Source organism: Camelina sativa, chromosome 1, assembly GCF_030686135.1.
Source record: "Camelina sativa cultivar CO46 ecotype springtype chromosome 1, ASM3068613v1".
NCBI lineage: Eukaryota > Viridiplantae > Streptophyta > Magnoliopsida > Brassicales > Brassicaceae > Camelina > Camelina sativa.
This window is the reverse complement of record NC_141880.1, coordinates 25,231,423-25,253,697: the sequence shown is the minus strand read 5'-3', so window position 1 is coordinate 25,253,697 and position 22,275 is coordinate 25,231,423. Positions and strand designations below refer to the sequence as shown.

At 37.1% G+C, this 22,275-nt stretch overlaps 5 protein-coding genes and 1 long non-coding RNA gene across 7 annotated transcripts; 2 read left to right on the top strand and 4 right to left on the bottom strand.

The window, feature by feature from the left end:
* Window positions 1–4,359: 4,359 nt before the first annotated feature.
* LOC104702512 (profilin-1) lies at window positions 4,360–5,808 on the top strand. Its single transcript, XM_010418374.3, has 3 exons — window positions 4,360–4,684; window positions 5,142–5,279; window positions 5,399–5,808. The coding sequence occupies exons 1-3, from the start codon at window positions 4,562–4,564 to the stop codon at window positions 5,531–5,533; spliced, it is 396 nt and encodes a 131-aa protein (XP_010416676.1). The 5' UTR covers window positions 4,360–4,561; the 3' UTR covers window positions 5,534–5,808.
* A 1,560-nt stretch (window positions 5,809–7,368) lies between these two features.
* Window positions 7,369–8,459, bottom strand: LOC104702522 (small ribosomal subunit protein eS30z/eS30y/eS30x). The gene is made up of 3 exons (XR_754045.3): window positions 8,295–8,459; window positions 8,026–8,163; window positions 7,369–7,659 (listed from the first exon to the last, which is right to left on the bottom strand). It is a non-coding gene; the product is annotated as a small ribosomal subunit protein eS30z/eS30y/eS30x (long non-coding RNA).
* Window positions 8,460–12,437: 3,978 nt separating this feature from the next.
* LOC104702529 (large ribosomal subunit protein eL31z-like) lies at window positions 12,438–13,454 on the bottom strand. The gene is made up of 2 exons (XM_010418391.2): window positions 13,231–13,454; window positions 12,438–12,844 (listed from the first exon to the last, which is right to left on the bottom strand). The coding sequence occupies exons 1-2, from the start codon at window positions 13,308–13,310 to the stop codon at window positions 12,565–12,567; spliced, it is 360 nt and encodes a 119-aa protein (XP_010416693.1). The 5' UTR covers window positions 13,311–13,454; the 3' UTR covers window positions 12,438–12,564.
* A 359-nt stretch (window positions 13,455–13,813) lies between these two features.
* On the bottom strand, window positions 13,814–15,458 carry LOC104702557 (large ribosomal subunit protein eL28z). The gene is made up of 4 exons (XM_010418431.3): window positions 15,280–15,458; window positions 14,974–15,130; window positions 14,364–14,527; window positions 13,814–14,159 (listed from the first exon to the last, which is right to left on the bottom strand). Exons 2-4 carry the CDS (start codon window positions 15,119–15,121, stop codon window positions 14,040–14,042), a joined length of 432 nt encoding a protein of 143 aa, XP_010416733.1. The 5' UTR covers window positions 15,122–15,130; window positions 15,280–15,458; the 3' UTR covers window positions 13,814–14,039.
* Window positions 15,459–15,550: 92 nt separating this feature from the next.
* LOC104702574 (small ribosomal subunit protein uS8mz-like) lies at window positions 15,551–16,737 on the top strand. The gene is made up of 3 exons (XM_010418456.2): window positions 15,551–15,685; window positions 16,236–16,396; window positions 16,475–16,737. Exons 1-3 carry the CDS (start codon window positions 15,556–15,558, stop codon window positions 16,571–16,573), a joined length of 390 nt encoding a protein of 129 aa, XP_010416758.1. The 5' UTR covers window positions 15,551–15,555; the 3' UTR covers window positions 16,574–16,737.
* Window positions 16,136–20,778, bottom strand: LOC104702567 (uncharacterized). Of its 2 annotated transcripts, XR_015564007.1 has the most exons (8): window positions 20,398–20,760; window positions 20,081–20,213; window positions 19,839–19,942; window positions 19,566–19,740; window positions 19,349–19,483; window positions 19,016–19,259; window positions 16,808–18,930; window positions 16,136–16,689 (listed from the first exon to the last, which is right to left on the bottom strand). XR_015564007.1 is itself a non-coding variant. In XM_087462078.1 (7 exons), the coding sequence occupies exons 1-7, from the start codon at window positions 20,436–20,438 to the stop codon at window positions 16,934–16,936; spliced, it is 2,829 nt and encodes a 942-aa protein (XP_087318204.1). In that variant the 5' UTR covers window positions 20,439–20,778; the 3' UTR covers window positions 16,712–16,933. The 2 variants fall into 2 exon arrangements, 1 of the variants encoding a protein (XP_087318204.1); XM_087462078.1 differs by lacking the exon at window positions 16,136–16,689 and having other exon boundaries at window positions 16,712–18,930; window positions 20,398–20,778.
* Window positions 20,779–22,275: the final 1,497 nt, after the last annotated feature.

Here is a 22,275-nt window from a genome sequence, read left to right as displayed (position 1 = left end):
AGCGTGGTCATCCCTAGGTGGTCATCCCCTGCTGGAGAGTCGCGGGAGTGGACGAAACGCCAGTGGAAGGGACGGCTCGTCGATGATCCGTTCCCGGCAGCAGATTGTTCCCACCCCGGATGGTCGTTCCGGTCACCCACAAGGCAACTTCCCCTACTTTCACGGCTTTGGTCCTCACCAGTCCGCGGTCCCTCCGCGCGAGCTCTCTTCTGGGGAGGTGCAGGCTCGCTGTTAGTAGATCGCGGGGCAAAAAGTCCAGCCGGGGTGACTACGGCTTGGTTCACCTCCTCACGTCCCGTTTGCACGGGTTCAGGGCGAGCGGCTTGGAAAGCGGAGGCCAGAGCAACATCCACGTCTCCCGCGCGAACTCGGCGGGAGGGCTGGGCTGGTTCTCTCAGCTCGCGAAGTGTCGGCTTCCTGGTCATGGCGAGTAGCGGGGTTGAGGACGACGACGAGCTTGATATGCGAGGGCGGGTTGGAGTACCTTTAAGGATTCGCGCGTAATTAAATTCTAAGCGGTATAAAATAAAGACAAAAGAAACGGATATCGTCAACCTTAAAACTAGCAAGCGTAAAGCTGCGTGCGAGGTCATCATACCTTGGTGAGCAGGGAGGTTCTCGGATCTGTTGTTTCTCGGACGGTCGGCGGGAATTGATCAATTCGGGGCCTCCGGGAGAACGACAGGATCAGGAGGTTGAATCGTCGGGGCGTAGAGTGCTGCAATAATGCGAGCTCGTGTGAATGAACTCCACCGCACTTCTCCTCCTCGTAATCTTTCAGTCAATGCTTGGACCGCCTGAGTATTCGGGTGATCGTCGGAATCTGCAAAACGAAACTTTTCGAAATTAGTCAACATTAAAAGGTATCATAGTCCCGAAAATAAACATGAGTCAACAAAGCAGTTGTGGGTCATTCTGACCGACGCATACGGCCCATTGAGTCGGAAGGCGGGCGAAGTTGAAATCTCCCACCAAAGCCGAAGAGACGTGGAAGTATAAATACTTTTCTCTCCACCGATCATATTTTCCGGGGATCGCCTGGATGATTTCCCGGTCCTGACGGTGACACGTGTAGAATGTCTCGGGAAAACCCGAATTATGTTTGATCTGACAAAACCGGAGGATGTCATCGACTCCAAGTTCGAGTCCAACTTCGCGACCCCTTGTGTAGAGCCTGATCACGTGTCGAACAAAGTTAGGACTCATCTGGGGGAATGCCATTCGAAGGCGTTGGAGGATCCGAAGGATGATCCCGAGAATGGGAAATACTAACCTGAATCGTTCAAAGTACGTTGTGTATGCACAACAGTAACCCTGGGGAACGGTTTCCGGGGTATATGGGTCGCCGGGAGGAAGCATCATCTCAACATTTGGAGCAACTCCGTGTTTATGGCGGAGATCCGCGAGGTGCTTCTCAGAAGTAAATGCAGGAATATGGTTTCCCCAAAGTTCGAGAGGAACAATGTTCAAAAAAAAAGAAAGAAAGCGGAAAAAGGAAAGACAATTACGGACTCTACTAGTTCTAGTTGTGCTGGCTAAAACGATTCGAGAAGAAGAAGAAGAGAAACCTAAAGAGAGAAACCCTAAAAAAAAAATTCGAAACAGTAAAGAGGAAGAGAAAATTACCTTCAAGTAGTGGATGAGTGCGCGGTTATGACGAGACGTGTGACTTATGACTTATAAGTCATAATTGTCTCGATGCTCGAAATCCCACGTATCTCTCTCTCTAATCTGAGTCGTCCAAACTTTTCGCCTCCGCCGTTGGATCTTAAGAGAGAGAAGGTAATCATCACCAAAATCTCAGAAGCCAAGATCCAGCGCGTTCTCCCCGAGAAGGATCACGAAACCGAAACGACGAAAGATTCCCCGAATATTCGCCTTTAACTCTTCTTTGTTCAGAGTAAAAGGCTGGGGGCAATTGTTGGTGTTGGGTGTTGCCAGATGTGGGCCGAAAGACAAAGCCCATTAAGAAGCAAACTGTAAGGATTTTGAAATGGGCCCACGAAAAGCCCAATAAGCCTGAGTCGGTCGAAGCAGGCCCCGAGTCAAGCGAAGAGGAACAACTTGGAGTGGCAGAGGAGATCTCAGGGCGAGGAGATGAGATTGGAGGAGGAAATTCAGGGCATCGTTGGATATTTCTTTTGGCTTTATAATCTACCTCTCGAAGGAGAGAGGAGGAGACCTTTTTTATGTAACACAAAACAATACTCCGAATACAAAATCCAATTCATAAGTTCTTCGTTGTTTCTAGTCAATTTAACCGAAAGGCCGCCCAGATCTTGTTTCATCTTCGAATTTATTTTATTGTTGTTTCTCGTTTCAACACCGTCCCTACCCGATCCATTAATACCCTTTAATATTTTGTATTATTAATTTATAAATCTATTATAGAGTTAAAGTTAAAGCTTAAGTTCAACTTAGCCTAATTAAAATGATATATACGACGCTCAATTGAATAATATATTACTTTTATTTTAAAGTTTGTAATTTTATAATTTTTGGAACTATATGTTGCGTATATTTATGATTTTTTTCTTTTTTCGGCTTTCGGAATATGAAATTATTATTGCGATTATTGATATTTTTTTACAGGGTACTCGTTTTTCCGGGTTGAAGTAAAAGGTCAGTTATTTAAAAGGTAAATTATTTTTTTACCGGGTACCCGTTGTTTAAAGATTGAGTAAAAGTAATTTTTATTATTACCCCTTAGGACCGGATCGGGTAAAGATTATGAAAAAATTCAAGAGTACTCGTCCTATGCCCAGCTTATCTATAGATGTTTAACACACGTATACTACCAATTACCAAACACACAGCCTCACGCTGAAAAGGTATTTGGCGTTAAGACCGGATTTTATGATTCAGTCCGTCAACCACTTCAGCTTTTTGCGGAGTTTCGATTTATCTCCGGGAAATTTTTGACCTATCTCTTGAAAAATATTTCTCTCCCTTTCACCCCTTTCTAAGCTCAGTAACACTGCATTCAGCCTCAAATCACTTTTTAACTAGACCAATGGCAATAACTAAGTAAACTTTTTTCTATTCTTTTTTTTTGTGCATCGGACGTCCGACCAGTCATAATAATTGTTTCACTCTACCTAAAACGTTTTAGGAGGATAATCCTTTTTCCCCCAAAGCCGTCATGTCATGCTCATGCTTATTGTTTTTTTTTTTAGCATCATGTGTTGTCCTTCAGTCGATGAAAGAAACCAAACTACGTCCCCACGAGAAGTTAAGTAAAGTTTACCCCATCGGTTTGGTATCCATGATAAAATTTTCATAATGATGACATTCTCCATTCAGAATAATTACTTTTTTTTTATAGAATAATTACTTACCCTAATTAATTTTCAGTTCCATGATAATTCTTCTAATCACACAAACCCAAAATTATTTCCCAACTTTGACTTTTTAAAAAAACGAAAGTAATGGGCCACACGTAGATGCAATATTTGGTGTAACGCAATAATATATGATTAGGATCTTCAAAGAGCATATCCACTCTGTATTTGGAGAGAACAAATGATGGGCATCTCTGGCATAGCTTAACTTGATTTTTTTTTTTTTTTTTAGGGATACACACTTTATATTTATAATTGAGAATTTTTTTTGAAAATACATTTTTCAACTAGTTATCTGATAAAACACGCAATTTATGATTGATTGTGGTAAAATACAATTTTTACACATTTTCGAGATGTTATATACACCCTTTTTATCTATTCAAAGAAAGTTGTAGAATTAGCTTATGATTTAAATAGAATTAGCTGATGTTTTATTGTTTCAGCATAACTAATATGGTATATACATGGTATATCTGAATTTTTATTTAGTTTGATAAAAGTGGTATGTGATATTGTTTCCACATTGTAAGGCTGTCAAAAAAAGAAAGTTACACACTGTATAAATTTAGTTTGCTTTATTAATCTATTTATATATTTTATTTCAGTTGATAAATTAATAAATTAATAAAAAAATTTAACCTATATTTCCTCCGTTTGTTTTGTTCTAGAATAATTTTTTTTTGTTTTATAATATTTATTGCTTTAGATTTCCAATGCATATGTTTGGTAAAAATATGAATTTTATCTGATCAATTAAAAAAAATAAAAAATATATTAATAAAGAGTAAAAATAAAAAAAAATGTAGTTATTTTCTTAATATGTATGAAAAACCTTAAACCACACAAGAGTATTTACATACCATATATGTGTAGATTTATTTTTATTATCATTTGTGCTTATTAGTAAATTTTTCTTTATTATTTCACAATTAAAATTTTCTTTCCCATTGCTGAATAATGAATTTTCAAATTATTTCTAAAAGCTAATAATTAATTGAATTAATAATAAGCTGTTGACACGAATAAAAAAGATAATTAATTTAATAAGCACAACGTTTCACTTTGTGTGTCTACACGATCACAAAAAAAAGCTCTCCAAGTGATAATTGCGAGAGAGAGAGAGAGAGAGATATAAAAAAGAAACCTTCTGTGAGAATTTTCAACGAAGAAGAATACAACAAACAAACTCGTAGGAGAAGAAGAAGAAGAAGAAGAAGATGTCGTGGCAATCATACGTCGATGATCACCTTATGTGCGATGTCGAAGGCAACCAGCTCACCTCCGCCGCTATTCTCGGTCAAGACGGCAGTGTCTGGGCTCAGAGCACCAAATTCCCTCAGGTTTTTTCTTCTTCTTCTTCTTCGTTTGAATCGATCGGACTCTGCCGTCTCTTTTGAGATTCTTTTCCGTTATCGGATCTGACGAATCTCGGATCTGATTTTCCGTTATCGGATCTCCGGAATCTGAATTTGCTTTACTGAACCAACCAATCGATCTGTATCCGAAATTGAATTCAAACCTAGGGATCTAGATCTTTGTTAGTCTGATTCTGAGATTTCTTAGGTATGCACACGTTAGCAAGTTCCAATGTGTGTTGTAAAAAACTCTTAAGCATGCGTTAGCGATCCAAAAGATGCGGAGATCTTCTTCTTGCAGGCTCTATGGTCTTTGGATCATCACTCTTTGAAATTTCGTATAAGCTGAGGAATTGTATCTGTGCATCACTAACACAAAGCTTTGACTTGCTTTTTTTTTGCCTTTGTTTCAATGACTGATCAAAGCTGCTGTGTATTTTAGTTGAAGCCTGAAGAAGTCGCTGGAATCCTCAAGGACTTTGAGGAGCCCGGGACTCTTGCCCCAACCGGACTATTCCTTGGTGGCGAAAAATACATGGTTATTCAAGGTGAACCTGAAGCTGTGATCCGAGGGAAGAAGGTAACTTTCTTTCGAATCTGCCCGCTTCTATGAATCTTGTGGGAATAATACATTATTGTTTAGAGAGAGAATAGAATCAGAATTCATTTCACACAAAACTTTTGAATCTTTCTCTGCAGGGACCTGGAGGCGTGACTATCAAGAAGACGAAGCAAGCACTGGTCTTTGGCATCTACGATGAACCCATGACTGGAGGTCAATGCAACTTGGTTGTCGAAAGGCTCGGGGATTACCTTATGGAGTCTGATCTCTAAACTCAACAAGGTTTTCATTTCAGTTTCTTCTTCGTGACTAAAAGAGTGTCTTGTTGTGATTGATTGTAATGCTTTCAAACACACAAATCAATTGTTGTTACTTTAGAACCAATTGTGATTTGTTGGTCTCGTTACCTTGTTTGGGTTTGTGTGTTCTTGTGATGACATTTGATGATCATTTCGCTTTCATATGTATTGAGTCTTGATATTTTTTTTTTTTGTTTCTTCATACTTTTTACCTTTTTCTTGAATTGAATTGTTCTGCGGTTTTATGATCTGGCGTTCAAAACATTTTTATAAGAAATCATAAAATATACTTAGTTTAAAAAAAAGAGTTACATAAAGTAAAGAAACAGTGGTTCAACATTGAGTCATATTAAACATACTCCTAGAGTACACAAGGACACATGACGGCATGACACACCCAATGAATGATATAAGCAAGAGCAAACCAAAATGGGTAATGGGTAACATTGGAGCTTCCTTTTGCTCAGAAGAGAGCAGAATCGAACAATATAACGACCACTTAAACACATGTTTTTTGGTTATGAATGTATTAAGAAACTCCCCTGCACTGCACCATTAGGTAGCTGGCCCAGCCACGATGTTGAAAGACCCTTTAGAATTGAGATCAGAAATCTCTTTCAACACTTTCGAAACCCTTTTCGCATATTTGTAGATGGGTCGATTCCCAGAACGAAGCGCCTTTCTAAACTCAACATCGTTTTTACGCAAAAAATCATACACTCTCGACGACTTGAAGCCATAGCTGGACTTGTTCATACCGCTGGTGACCTCTTGTTTCCTCCTCTGTTTTGACCCTTCGCTGCACATCATTTTGCTTTGTCTTGAGTTCTCTCATGAGTTGTCTTGACCCACTAGATTGTTCGGAAGTTGGACCATAAAACTCCATTTATCAAATAACCATTTACCTAACAGATTCACCAAAAAACAGTGCCTTCTGGAGGGATTGTCATAGAGAGAAAGAGAGAGATTCAGAGAGCAAAACCCATAAACTTATACAAAGGAAAATGATCAGAAATATAGAAAGTATTAGCATATGAAATTTCAAACTAGGCGGCTACAGAGCTTGTCTTTATTGCATATGAGTCCAGGGCTGTCACTGTTGTATGAAATTTTAAGGTAATATCTAAACCATTCTCTAGGTTTTTCTTCCTATTGTTTGATCATTTCCTTAATAACAGTGTTCTAAAATACGCTACGTGGTCTGCATAGCTTTGACTTTTATAAACCAATGTAAATGAACAAAGTAGATACTAAAAATTCACATCATTAAATACAAGAAACAAGTAAATGTGAAAGGTTTAAAGAAGTAAACGAATACCTAGATCATAGTTCTCCTTCTCACAACCTAAGATAGTCCATGGTTTTCCAAAATTCGCCTTCTTTGTTTGACATTGTGGGGTAATATCATTTGGGAAAGACAAAAAAACATCCACAAACTTAAAAACTTCGTTTGATATCTTATCATTGGTCCCTTTGCCTAGAATCTTTATGTTTACAATTGACAATTTGGACCACGAACTCCGTTTCACAAGGGTTATTGCTGTGTTCAAAGTATAAATGGATTCTCAAGATGCAGTGATCAAACTTTGTTACAACAAGATCATACTTTGTTACAACAAGATGATCGAGTGATAAGCAATGCAAAGAATGGTGGGAAGACTGGGATTTGAAGTTGATTCCAAACACATTGTTCAGTTGGTTGCGGATACATAACAGAGGACAGAGAAGTTGGATGTTGCCTTTCACAAGTTTTAAAGATGTGAGAATTATTTTGGTTCAACGTCACAGAAAATAAAGCTGCAGATAAATTGGCATCAAAATGAATATTAATTCCTTCAAAATCTAGTGTATATAATAAGCGAATAATCCAGGAACTTTTGATATAATCCGACGAGAAACACAAATCAAAAGAAACATTGGGACAACATCCACTGATTTTGTAGATTACCAAAAGCCTAAACAACTTTGATATCATTACGTTTTCTACTAACTTACTTCATCATCAAAAACATCCCACAAAATCTGAAAGGGTAAAAAACCTTTTCTTTTTGTCTACTTCTCTGATGAGTTTGGTCCTCTCTTCTTGCCAAAACCAACAACTGAAAGAAACGAACATAAACAAAATCAAATCACACGAGAATCCAATTCTTGTTTATTCATGATTTGCTACAGAACTAAGAGATGATCACAAACAAGTTTATCATCAGAAGCAATCTAATCTAAAAATTTGGATTAAAGCATTTCTAAGGAAACTTGACATGAACTAGACTTGGTAAGACGTAAAGAGACTTGAATCACAATAGCATAACTAGAATCTCAAGGCACACTACGATTACGCAACAGAAGCCAAAAACAAATAATCAGGTCCTACGATGCTAATTCAACCTCAAGATATTTGCAGAAGTATCAAATCACAGAGACGGATCAATCGATCTAATACCGGAAAATGTGAAAAAGCTAAATACCGGCGGTGACGAAACGGCGGTTGTGTTGCAACCGCTTGTGAGCACGACCACGAGGCTTCTTCTTCTTGTCCTGCTTAGCCACTTTAGGTGTCTGACCTCTCACCTTACCGGCACGAGCCAATGAACCGTGAACCTTACCTGAGATTTCATTTACGAGAAGATTCAATCAAAGACAATAACAAAAAAACATCAGGAACAGTGAGTGTTAAAAGAAGAATCAGCAGCTAACAGGTTGTAGCATAAGGAAACAACAAGGTGAGGAGAATTACCCATTTCTCGATTACTGAAAGTCTTCTAGTTTCAGTTCTTCGGCTGTTGGGGACGACGATGCTCTCGATACCTTTTTGTTCTAGGGTTTTCGGAATTTTTCACTAAGTTATATATATATGTGGAGCCTTTAATGGGCCTTAGTGGTTTTTTTTAAAATATTGGGCATTTTGGGTTTCATATGTATAGGCTTATTATATTCTATTCTTTACAATTCAATATATATATCTATATTATTATTTTCACAGCAACTTTAGCAAAGAAGACTTGAAGTTGAAAATTATTTACATCTCATGCCATTATAATTTAATATTTTCTTTAATAAAATTATAAAACAAAAAAAAATCATTTCAACTCTTTTCCATTAACAAAAACAAAAATTTCCTAATTTATCTCCTTATTAAATCTGAAATAAAATTTCCAAATTTCATTCTCCTAAAATCTCTCTACAAATTCTTTACAATAATCGATTTTAAATATAAATTTATGAGGAGCCTATAAATCAGCTACATTTGATTTTCTATCTTCCTAATTAATCATCACATTCAATTCTAAAATACAATAATTTTGTCCCGAATTTCTATATATAAAATCATATTAAAAAATTAATGACTTATAATCAATCAAAATTAATCTAATAATATAAACTTGGCATATTCCCATATATATATTATGCGATTTTATAGTTATTAATTTGTTTTAACTAATTTGTTTTTATACGATTTTATATATAGAAATTTGGGACAAAATTATAGTATTTTAGAATTGAATGTGGTGATTAATGAGATTAAGTTGAATATGTTCACCTATAAGTTGAATATATCCACCTATAAATAATGTTGACCCCTATTCTCAAGTTAGTATCACCAGCAACATAAAAAGATGCACCTATTTGCTATGCTCATTTGGCAGCTGCACATATACAACTGTGATGAAATATGTCCAGATGTCATAGAGTGATCACCAAATCTGGAGCAGTTCCTATGCCTCCCATCATCCCATGCCACAGCTGAAAGATAAGATTGTGACCTCTACGTTCTTTTGCTGATGGAAAACAGTCTAAAATAGCTGACTTTTTTAAAGTTTTTATGCTTTATAAATGTCTCTCCCCCTCTTTTTGTTTACTTTTCTCTCGGTTCAATACTTCTTATTTTATTTTTGGTCTATCATTCAAATTCACAGGGTTATATACCTTCATGGGTTTGGATTAGTATTAATGTAAATTTGAAATATCATTATTTTGGTAGTACAAAATTATTCATTAAAAGTATTTATCAATATTAAAATATTAGACATATTTAATTAACTTGATTAAATTATGATTATGTAAAAGTAAATTATTTCTCTGTATACTACGGGTTAAATCCTAATATTAACTATCAAAATACACTTATACAATTTTAAACACTAAATAAATTAAACAAAAATTAACAAAAAAATGCAGCTTATAATTTTCATATTTTAGTTTAAATGTATCTTCCCGCGGTGTACCGCGAGTTAAAATCTAGTATTTTTTAAATAAGGAGGGGATTTTATGTCAGTTTTCAAAAAATATCCATCTGGTGGATTGACTTGAGGATTAGGCTGGTGTGTTTTGTTCACGGCTGCAGCTCTGGATCTCTTTTGTTTGGTAGCTGGTGTGGTTATTTTCTTTCTTGGCACATCGCATGTAATCAATAGCAAATGTCGAATCCCTCCATGCCAGTCTTTTTTTTTTGAAGATGTGCCCATCGTCCAGCTTTCTCATTATTAAATCAATGCGGGTATTATCCACCTCTGTGCCATACCAGTTGTAATCTTGGTAGTCTTGTGGGTCTTCGCTGTGTAAAATATTCTCTACACAAAGCTAGGAAAAGAAAGGGAGTAAAAGTGATAATTGTTGAAGGATAGATGAATAAACTGGTAAATGAGACTATAAGACAAAAATATTGTCTTACATTAGGATTATTCTCTGCTTCGAGAATGTTAGAATTATGAAATAGATTGAGCTGGGTTAGATGACGCATTGAACGATCGTCAAATGTTAACTCGTCGTCTGCATCAGGTAGGATTCTTGCCAGGAGTGGAATTGCATGAAAAAAAAGTAGTTGAAATGACAAAGTGAAACCATGAGTAGCTGTGTGAGATTGTGAAAGTTGGTCGGCAAGCGCACGTGCAGTAGGAACAACGTAACCGAGTGTAACCCTCTCTAAAGTCCTTAGGAAAGAAAGCCTCCCCCATGGATATTTGACAAAAGCATCCAAATTTTCTACCAATTTAACCACTTTACTAGAAGCTCTGACAACAAATGAATTGCATATAAAAATCTCATCCACAATCACAACAAGACACAATCGTAGCCTCCTATCTCCATTCATACGGCGAGCAATTGGCAACTTCTTGTCCTCCTTCAAAATGTCTACAATTTCCCGGATAGTGTAACTATTGTTCGGGCCAATAAGAGTGTGGAAGAAATCAGAATCAGATATAGGACCAACGTCAATGGCAGATGATTCTTCTTCATCTGAAGGTAGTGGACCACAAATAAGCCCTGTTAAGATACCAAACTCCCGCAGAGAAAAACGGATTGGATGTTCCCCATAAACAAACCACATCTCATGTTTTTTTCCGAGTGATAAGGCAGCGACAAAGGAATTGGTGGACAAGCTTGCCGGGTAAGGAACTCTTGCGAACAAGAAGTTTGAAAAGACGACCAAAACAAGAATGTTTCATCCATTTCAACTGACTGGATCCATCTAGCGCTTCTATAATGTCGAGAAGATACTCAGGTGTAGAATACGAATTTATACGGCCTTTAACAGCATACCGATTTGTTGCAAAGAGACGACGCGGAAGTGGTCCACACTGTGAAAATGGGATATTTGGCTATTGTTTTTCAATTGTGTTGTTGGTGACAGTGTTATCGGTGTTTAGAGATGCATCTGCTGGTTGAACTTCACAAACACCAGTTGGGGGAGAGCTATCAACGGTAACACCAAAATTGCTTATGCAGTCGTCACTATGTGGACAACAACTAAAACTTTTAAAATATGTCCACAACAATTGGTCAATAAGACGCCAAACAGATAATTCTTACATAATATTGTCCTCTTTATCCACCGCAAGAGAGTTTTTTCCCATATCATTGACAGGACACCTGTTTTCAATGTGTGGACAAAAACCCAAGTTTCAGAAGCTATTCAACGATCATTGTCAAACAGAAACCACTAGTTGTAAGTGAAAAAACACTTACAGAATATCCTCATCTTGACTTTCTGGTATGAGGATGAAGTTGGGAGTAGGTCCAAACGTTTGGTTGTCTCTCTCCACCGCGACTGAGTTGGTTCCCAAATCATCTCGGTTAAACCTAAGGGGACGACGATTAGGGTAAAAAAAAAGACTAGAGTTAAGGCCAAGTGAAAATAGTAGAAACGATTAGGGTTAACCACGAAATTGGTAGAATCGATTAGGGTTAACCACGAAACGATTAGGGTAGAAACGATTAGGGTATAATTGGTAGAAACGGATGTGTGTTGTACTTACAGGTGATTTGGGACCACGAAATCGAGCGACGCCACATTCTGGTTAGCCGAGATTGATTCGTTGCTTTCATCCATGGTCGAGTTTCAGATTTGCATGAGGAGATCTTCGGATAAAGAGGCCACGAAAGTCGAAGAGAAAGAGCAAAAGAAAATTGAGAAGAAGAAAAGTTCAAATCGGAACGGAAGCGAAGAGAGAGAGTTAAAGTGAACTATATCGAACAATTCTTCTTCTGTCTTATAGCTTTAACTCGAAATTGGACTGATGGGCAATGGCGTGTTCGAAACTGAAAAGACGCGAGAGAAAGTTGAAGTGCTCCCTCTTTAATTAATAAAAAACAAATGTACACTTTTGCAACGTCAAACAAATGGAGGGTACAATGGTCATTTTGTCATGAATCAATGTGGTACATTGGAAAAGGTTGAGTTTCAAATGTGGCATAAATGTTAGATATCTCTTATTTATATTCTTCCTTGAGAATGTGTACTACTCTTTGATTTGTGGATTATCTATCTATTGAACTTATGATAAATCAGATGGTAAACCGGTCCCCTAAAATATTTGATTACTAAGTAAACAAAGTCACACAAAAAAAAAAGGTCAAACTTGTATCAGCACCAAATCTGTAACTAGAAACATAAGAAATAATATAACCAAAAAGGGAAAGTGATCAAAACAAGCAAAAAGTCTTTCTCTTTGCGTCTTTCATTCTAAAGATAATAAGGGTTGTGTGATTACATTGACCAATCTTCTTCAGTCGTCTTCCTCGATGACCTTAGTGCCCAAACCAGAGAGTCCTTCAGCTGGAACCTCAGCGACTGTGACGAGAGAGAAGAACTCTTCATTGGCATCTTCATCGTCGTTTCTCTTACGGGCAACACGGATTCTGATTCTCCTCGGGGGGCCTCGGATACCTTTGCTCCATATCTGCTTGTTGAGTTTAACATCGACTCTAACGTCCTTTGTTCCCATTGCTTTCAATGCAAACTTCCTGATCTCTTTAATGGCATTGGGCGCCTTCTTCTTGAATGTGCTGTTACATTTTTTTTCAAATGATCAAAAACCACATTGAGGATTCAGCATTACTAACTAAAACCACAAGATCAATAGTGACAACGCCTTAATGGAAAATGGTAACTAAGCAACAAGCAAACAGTTACACAAAATCAAAGGAACACAACTAAAAACATTACTCTCATCTAAAAGCCTAATCTTCTTCTTCTACAAAGATTCGAAACATTCTGATTCGAAGGTGATCACAAGTATATTCAATGGAGTTGTACAAAATCAAATGCTCTTGACACATCCCTAATTAAGAATTGCAACTTGAGCCTAATCATTATCAACTAAACCCAGAACGAACTCAAGAAATCCGGAAACGAGAGATTGAAAAGTATGGAAGCTTGCTGGGGTTTTTACCAGCTATGGAGACGCCTGTGGAGATTGATAGTATACTCCCTCGTAACCACCTCCTCCTTTCTTCCCTTACCTTTCTCCATTTCTTCTTCGATCTCTGCCTTCTCTCTCTCTTTCTCTCACACTTTTTTAAAAAATGGAGTTGGAGACGGCAGCAGATCGAGCGAGAGACGAAACTGTAAGGAAAACCCTAATATAAAGCTTCCGTATATTATAATTTTGGGCCCATTATGGGCCTAATGTACACTCTTATATGCTAAGATTGGCCAATTTCTTTCAACTTAAAATCAAATTTGCTTTTCTTGATGAGATCTAATGGGAATCTAAAATCCAAGATATTATACTAATCACATATTGATGCAACTCGAATCATTAGGGTTTCTCGACAAAAAAAAAAAAGAATAATTAGGGTTTTTGAATTTGCGATTTCAGTTCATGTGTATTTTACTATTTTTAGTATAGGATTCTTAATCACTTTTTGGCTTTTCAACGTCATCATGAATAATTTTATTATGATTCATTTTTCACATCATTTCGATTCAGATCAGCAAGACTCAGATCATATGATTTATTATAAAATCTAGAATTTAGGCTAAAGCAAATTCTTGATTAAAGATAAAGATCTAACAAAATGAAACACAAGAAATATGATCATAATACGGAAAACATCTAACTCCTTTTGGAAAGGGATAATGAAAAGGAGGTGCATGGCGTTATGGTTCAACATCAACAAATAAAACTTAGATAAAAACCTGTTCAGCAAAAATCTCTTACTTCAAAAAAAAACATATTTTGGAAAAAAAAACTTAAGCTTAAGCTTGTCTGTTTCTTTGCTTGGCACCGGACTTGGCAACCCTAAGGCCTTTGCTGATGACACTGAGTCTAGCAAGAGCTGCTTTCTTCAAGTCTGGCCTGTAGTAGTTGTCCACCACCTATATAATTCATTTCAGACAACAAAATTTCTTTAGATCACCATCAAAGCACAAGGCCTTCTAATAATATCTATTCAACATGCAAATTTACCATCAGATTAACTCGTAAAGAACACAAACATATTCTAGATCTCAGAGCTGTAACCATAAGCACACCATAAACATAGAAACAAACATCAACAGTGGTGAAAAATTGAATAATACCTGGTTAGTAACAGCCTTGGACATCCTGGGGAATTCCTTCTTCAGGATAGACTTGTTGACAGAGATCTTAGGCTTGTTCTGCTTCTTGGTCTTGGTGGTGGCGAGCACAACAGCTTGATCCTTGTCAGCGGCCTGGATGGTCACAGTCTTTTTGTTTGCAAGACCTTAACGCCACAATGAAAAATTTAAAAACTTAAGACTAGTTCTATAAGTAAATTTCAAATTTTGGGTTCAAGAATCCAAACAAAAGTCTATTAGAAACCCTAGTAAAGAAAACAACAAATTTCATGACAGAAATCAATTTCATACAATACATTTAGTAAAGTAATCAGATTCCCATTGAATGCTCAATCAACGGATTTTAAAAAACGACTACATTGTATGAAAGCAATCACATTTCACAGTCACTTTTAAGTAACTAAACCATACATTACAGTTACATAGTCTTATGTTTGAGAACGCAGACGCACACATCTTCTACATTGTGCATAAACCAATCTAAAACAGTCTATTTGAAGAATCAACCAAAGTGTCTTATCTTAAGATACTTAAATTCCCAATCCAACAGACAGTAATCAAATTTCCAAGAGAGTAAAGACAAGAAATATACCAGAGTGCTTGTAGGAGTGAACGTTGGCGAGATTGTTAGTCTCCTTGCTGAATTGAACCTTGGAGTTTCCTCTACCGAACTGTTTCACCAAGAAACAGTTGTTCTTCTTCACGATCTCCCAGATCAATTGTCCTGGAACTGTCGCCATTTCTAAACCCTACCCAAATCAAGCAAGCAAGGATGGATACTAATTAATCAATCAATACAGATAAAATGAACAGATCGAATCACTAAAGGAGCACGGCCGTAATAGATCTGACTGATAGAAACGACAACAACAGCTGCGAGAGGATCGATTAAGCTCACCGTGCGATTTCGCTGAGAGAGATAGAGCGACTTGGTTTTTAATGGTGGCGCCGGAGCTTTTGTGAGAACTACGATGGAGCTATATTTATATATGACCTCAGAAAATGATAAAACCCTAGCTCGTGTATTATTTGTGTAAAAGTCTATAATACCCCTAAAGATAACAATAATATCGAGAAATGCCAAGTTTGAGAAACGTTGAAAACTAAACCCATTTGGTCTCTCTAGTGAGGTTTGAGGGTTTTATAGATCATTCGATTGTAGAATTTTGTAACAATGGGGAGGAGAATACTGAACGATGCGTTGAGAACGATTGTAAATGCGGAGAAGCGAGGGAAAGCTTCGGTGGAGCTGAGGCCTGTCTCTACTGTTATGTCTTCATTTCTCAAAATCATGAAGGAGAAAGGTTAGATTTTGTTTTTTAACTTCTGCTTTCTTCTGGTCCAATTGGGTTTCAATTTCATCTCCCTATTCTTCCATATACTTGCTTAGATTTATCAGTTTCCATCGACACTTGGTTGTTAGACCTTGTGGTAAAGTATCTGTTTTGTTCTGTGTTTTTGTTTCTGTATGATTAATTTATAGTCCTTCAGCTGACCCTAACACGTATAGCTCAAGCATTGTAATTATGTGATTTCCAACTGGTAACATTGTTCAAAGATAGAGCTTTATTCTTGGTTGATTACATTGCCCAAGGATAAAGCTTTGTTTTTTTCGACACTTATGGATATTTCACATCTTGGTCTATGGTTGAAGAAAGGCATATCTGCTCCATTTCCCCAGTTTTCTAGTTGAACTTACGCTTGTTTCGATCTGCGCTTGCGTTGCTTGTGTTTTGAGTATTTTAGTCAAGTAGTTCTCTTAAAAGTTGATAGTTTTAGCATTGGTATGCTCAAACTGCGTTTACAGAATCGGGTAATTGTCTGTAACTTTACATAATGCATGTGGATGTATAGGGTACATCAAGAACTTTCAAGTTCATGATCCACACAGAGTTGGAAGAATAACTGTTGATCTACAAGGAAGGGTTAATGATTGCAAAGCTCTCACTTACAGGCAGGACGTCAAGGCAAACGAGATCGGGCAATACACAGAACGCACACTTCCAACACGCCAGGTCTGGTTTTGCCTTACTTTCGAATATGCTAACTAATAGTAGCAGTAACTTAAACCTTCTCTAATTTGTTATTTGCAGTGGGGTTATGTTGTGATTACAACTCCTGATGGCATTTTGGACCATGAAGAGGCTATTAAACGGAATGTGGGTGGTCAGGTTCTTGGTTTCTTTCATTGAATCGCCGATATCGAAAACAGAAAGAAACCTCTAATCAAGGGACTTTGACATGTCGAAATCCTGTGAGGACATGACATTTGCCTGGCTTTGTTCACATTGTTTGTTTGTTTCTTGCACTGCAATTTTAGCACAATGGTATTTTAGTGAACAAAATTTTATTTCTATTGTTCTGTCTATACACACGAAAAAATAAAACAGACAAAGAAAACCAATCAAGACTTAGCAGAATCATACCACTGCTTCAATCTGTATAATGTCAATGTGTAAGGATATCAAATTCAGTCATGAGTAAAGAATGAGTGGGGACTGATCTCTGTGGCAAAGAAGATATATATGAACGGATGGACAAGATGGGTAGATTTAGCGTCGATTAGAAGCACGAAGGGCCCCGAGCCTTGCAAAGATATCGTCATATTCTGGGAGGTTGGGATGAACGTGACTAGCTCTCTCCCTTGATGGGGTTTCTGGATCCGGTGATTTTACAGTTTGTGGAACAGGGCTTGAAGTTACAGTCTGGTGCCTTGGAGATGGCTGATCATGAGGCTCTTTGTCAGTTTTCTTCGTTGTCACAGGGAATGAATGTTTCTCATGAGCTTTTGCTTGGCCCTTTGTCCTTGGAGAGAACCCGGTTGGTTTATTTGGCATGACATTGATGCGTGCAGCCTCTCTTTCCATGTCTTCCTCATCTTCAGACGATGCTGAAACTGGCATCTTCAAGTTCATTCTCTTGTAATCTCTCACTCCCGTTGATGGCTTATGTGTCCTCTCTTGACTTCTTGAAGAAGAACGAGTTGGGAGTTTTTCTTCCTCTAAGTCATCCTGGTTGACACGGGAATGACTAAATAAGGAATCAGATTTTGTTTCTGTTCTTCCTGGAAGTTGCATGTCTGAGTCGTCTTCATCACTAGAAGATGGATGAGGAGGCAAAAAACTTGGTCTCATCTCGGTGTTACTTGCTTTCTTACTGTAAAGATCTTTTCTGCTAGACTGGCCAGAATCATCTGTTTGGATATACTCCTTGTCAGACTTGGACAATGCCGGACTCATTCTGTAAGGTGGGAGTGTCTTTTTGTTCCTAAATCCACCGGCCAAAGCTCCAAGCCTCAAACCAAGCTGAGGCTCTGACTCTGAATCTGATTCTTCTCGTGTCCTCGAATTATCTTTGTGTTCTTCTGTGTCTAAAGGGAAAAATTCGTGTCCAGCAGAATCAGAGACTTTAAATTCATGAGATCGATCAGATGTCAGATTCCCCTTCTCATGCACATTTCCAGAAACTTTGCCTCTATGTTTTGGCTGATCACTGTCGCTTTCTGAATCTGGACCATAATCGTCAAACCTGGTATGTGGATCAGGCTCATGGTAAGCAGCCGGAGGACTTGTAGAGACATCATCAAATAATGGGGAACTTGTGTTCTCTTGGTAAACTTGTGACCGCGAGCGGCTGTGTTCTTCATGAGACTTACTATGGTCTCCTTTGAAGCTCCAGGAAGCCGCTGACGCAGATGTTTTGCTGCCAAGCAATGAGAATCCCACACCATGATCAATTTCATCTTGATATTGATTATCACCAGCGTCGAATTTAGGTTTATCAAAAAATGAACTATAGTCATCATAAGTATCAGCAGCTGTAGCATCATCATGTCCATGATAATGGGTGTCTGTATCTTTAAAGCTGCTTTGAGATTGGTGATCATCATAAGTGGCAAAAATGTTTTCCTCCACAATGCTCGGTGACTTTATATTATCTGAGCCATTGACATCCTCATCAGAATAATTGCTCGAGTGTGAATGCGATGAAGTCCGACTTGACTGCTTCATGAGGTAAACATCTTCAGGGTGACCAAAATTTAAATCCGTCTCATCCTTGCTTGGCTGCTTCTCTCTACTTTTTTCACCGAAGGAACCGTTATTTCTCGAAATCTCCAGGGGATGTCTATCTGATGGCTGATGTACAAGATGAACATCAGATTCCTTTGCCCTACCATAGCTATCTTGCCGAGTTCTGCCCATATCTTCATACTGCATCCTATTATTCGGTCTTGGCGAGTGTTGTTCTTCAGGAAAGCTTTCACATTGTACATTAGATCTGTTACGTCGATGTGACGGCTCGTTTCTAAGATTTACAGATGCAGAGGATATATGCGACTCCGATGTATCCTGCCTCGTCATCCTTTCTTTGCTCGAAAGTTTAGCAGCTGCTCTTGCAGCGAAACTTGCTCTCTCAGCAGCTTCAGCAGCGGCACGTGCAGCATCTGTAGAATCAACAAATTCTGTTTCCCACCTATGATTTCTTCTTGAAGATGAATTTTCATAGCCATGATTTGGATTTCTACACTCTCCTTCATCAGTCCTAGAACCTGTCAAACAAAACAAAACAACTCCGTTAAATGATTCAATCAAAAAACAAATACAGAAACAGCAGAAAAAAAAAACAACGCTTACGAGAAGGTCTTGGATCTGGATGATAGTAGTCATCAGCCTTCCCAGAAGTAACAATATTGGCACGGCTTGAAGATCTTCCACCATTTGCATACGAGTTCTCTGGGGAATGATGTCTTCTTTCACTTGATCCATGTTGAGCATTGACAGTGGTTGGAGCTTGAACGTTTGGAGGCTGTTCCTTGTTTGATTTTATAGATGAGTCCATGTTCATAGTACTCGCTGGCTGAAACGAGCTTGCTCCATTCTAAAACAGAAGCAACGTACAGGTTTAACACTAGCAAGTAGAAATAACAAACAACTGATGCCTTTCCACTGAAATGTGATTACACTTACCAACAGCGCATCTTTTGGATCTGGTTCAACAAAAGATTGTGCCTCCCAGACGACATTATGCTCCTCAGCGATTGCCATCAGAATTTTGACCTTAGTTGGACCATCGGGGGCTTTGGCAGACAATTTTTCCACCAGCTAGAAAGATAACAATCACAATCAAGAAAGGTTCATAGATACAAAACCACCATCAAAGATTATAGAAGACGCAGAAACTTACCAGGCGACTCACACCAGAATCTGGACGCAACTCAATAGCAGACGTAGCAAAATCCTTCCCGTACTTGGTAGTGAATTGCTTAACGATTTCTGAGAGCTCAGGGACATCTGATGATAACCTCTGGGAAGCAAATAAGACACTCGAGACAGCTTCTTTCAAATCAATGGGGCAGTTCCTGAAGGATAATATCACAAACGATCAATACATTAGGAAAAAACAAACACAACAGCAATGAAGAGTGAGTCAAAGTTATAAAGTTCAAATCTTTCTTACTTTTGAGACTCGATAACACCCAAACGAACAACAAGAAGTTCACAATATATGCCAATGAGCTCATAAGCAGCCATTGTCTTCTCTTCCCTAACCACATGTTCCACCTGATAGAATTAAAAACATAAACCACATTCCCAATTTCCATCAAACAAACAAACAAGTGAAACTCAGAAGATTCTATAATAATACTTCAAAAAAAGTTGCCACATTCCCAAAATTTGCAATTTTTAAGATTTGGTTACCCGAATTCGAGCAGTAGGGGTATGTCCAGACTCGAGCAATTGAGCTAATTCTCTCCTAAGCTGTTTAATCTGAATCTCCTTTTTGTTCTTGAGTATCTTGAGCCGTGAATTCGCCATCTGCATAGCTGTCTTGCTGCATTGCATCAAAACAATAAATCAACACCAACCAAATACATAAATCAAAACCAAAACACAACCGGTGATCTGAAACCAAAAAGGTTCGGTCATAGATAGAATCTAAAGATGTTGTTGAAACATAATCTGAAACAGCAAGAAGATAGAAAGGAAAAGAAGAGAAACCCAGAATAGAATTTTACCATTTAGCAGGCTTAAAACCTCTATTAAGCACCTTCTTCATGGAAAACTATATTTTAGCACAAGGAAAAAAAAAAAAGAAATCGGAACTTTGATCGAATCAGGTAGATCACTAAATTAGGGTTTATTGGCTTGTGAAATTAGGTGAGACGCAAATCTAATCTATGATCTGAAAAGATTGGAATTATTCGCGGGGACCTCTATACCAAAGAAGAAGAAACGTAAAAAGATTTGATATATAGAGGAGAAGAAGAAGAAGAAGATGAAAGAAATTAAAATATTGAAATTAATTAGGTTGGAGTCTGCGCGAAACCATTACTATATATGTTAAGGAAGGATCCTCTGTGTAGCGGTGCACGTTCCACGAAATAGATACATACCGTGGGGGCTGACTTTAATATTCTTTCTATATATATATGATTTATTTTTTGGTAGGAACTACATATATATTTGATTTATTGGAAAGTGCATAAGATTATTTACTTTCAAACTTCCCGTTTGAATTTTTATGTTTCCTTTGGATATTAACATGTTTTCTTTTTGGTCAAAGGTCATTGATGTATTAAGAATCTATTTTGATGTTAAATTAAATAAATATAACCATGTATATATTTTTATTTAGTTTATTTATATGATCTATATCTTTTGTTATATCGTTTCTTGGAATTATTCATTATCCAAGTCCAACCCCTAATACTATTTGGATGATTCTGAATATTGTTTTAATTAATTTGGTTTCTTTATCTTATCAATATCCAACCACTTATATATAACCAAAGTTCATAAAATAAAATAGATTAAAAACAAAAATATAATTATTACAGAACTTTAATGATATTGATAGAAGTTTCATATAGATTAGAAATACTGTATTATATGTAATATTTATATGTTTGGATTCATTTATCTATGTTTTAGGCTATAAGTTTGAACTTTATCTATGTTTTATTGATCTAGACTCCTAGTCAACTTAATTTTTCTTGTAATAATATTGACAATTTAGTTATGTGACAACAATGTTTTAGAAGCCATAGGTATGATGTTTTCTTACTAGAAGAATTCTATGATATCTTATAACTATGTAAATTATCTTTGATAATTTTAAGACCAATAATATGTGAGCTACCAAAATGCTAAACATAATATTAAAATATTATTTTCTTGTGGGTTATTTCTTATTTGTGTAGGACCAAAAGATGTTTTGCTAAGTGTGATATGATTATCTAATTTGAAATAAAATATATTGTAAAAGATAAAAAAAATAAAAAATATGAGCAAAACTTAAGCAAAACATAAGAAAAAATTAAGATTTTTTTTTTTAAAATGATAAAAAAAAGAAAGTAATTTTATATTTATGTTTTTATGTACAACAATAACCTTTTTTAGATTATGAGTTTTTTTTTCTTAGTTGGGTAAAGGAGAAACACGAGTAGGGAAGACACAAAACAATGTGTTATATAAACAGTCTATGATCTCTCTAAAAAAAATAGTTTGTTTGGTGGAGTCATCAAATTATAATGACAATAGTAGGATATTGGCGATCAGATATATTACAACGTTGACGGATCACGCAACGTACGCATAGTAGGGCGGCGAAATTCTGAATTTGGAGCATTTAGGACGACACACAACGACTCAGATGGGTTTCGGTCACTTCCCTGATGAAGGATCTGGGAAAAGCAGTTATTTATGAAACTTAGAAGTTGTTGATCCCAATCAAAAAATTGGTCAACATACACAGAAGAATGGAAGACCCATTTCTTCTAGGGGAAGCCAGGGTTTAGGTTTACCCATTTAGGATATCCTGCACCAACTTTTACATGCCATCAAGAGTGCCTTTAATTAATTTTTTGTTTGTTAATCTAATTAATTATATTTAT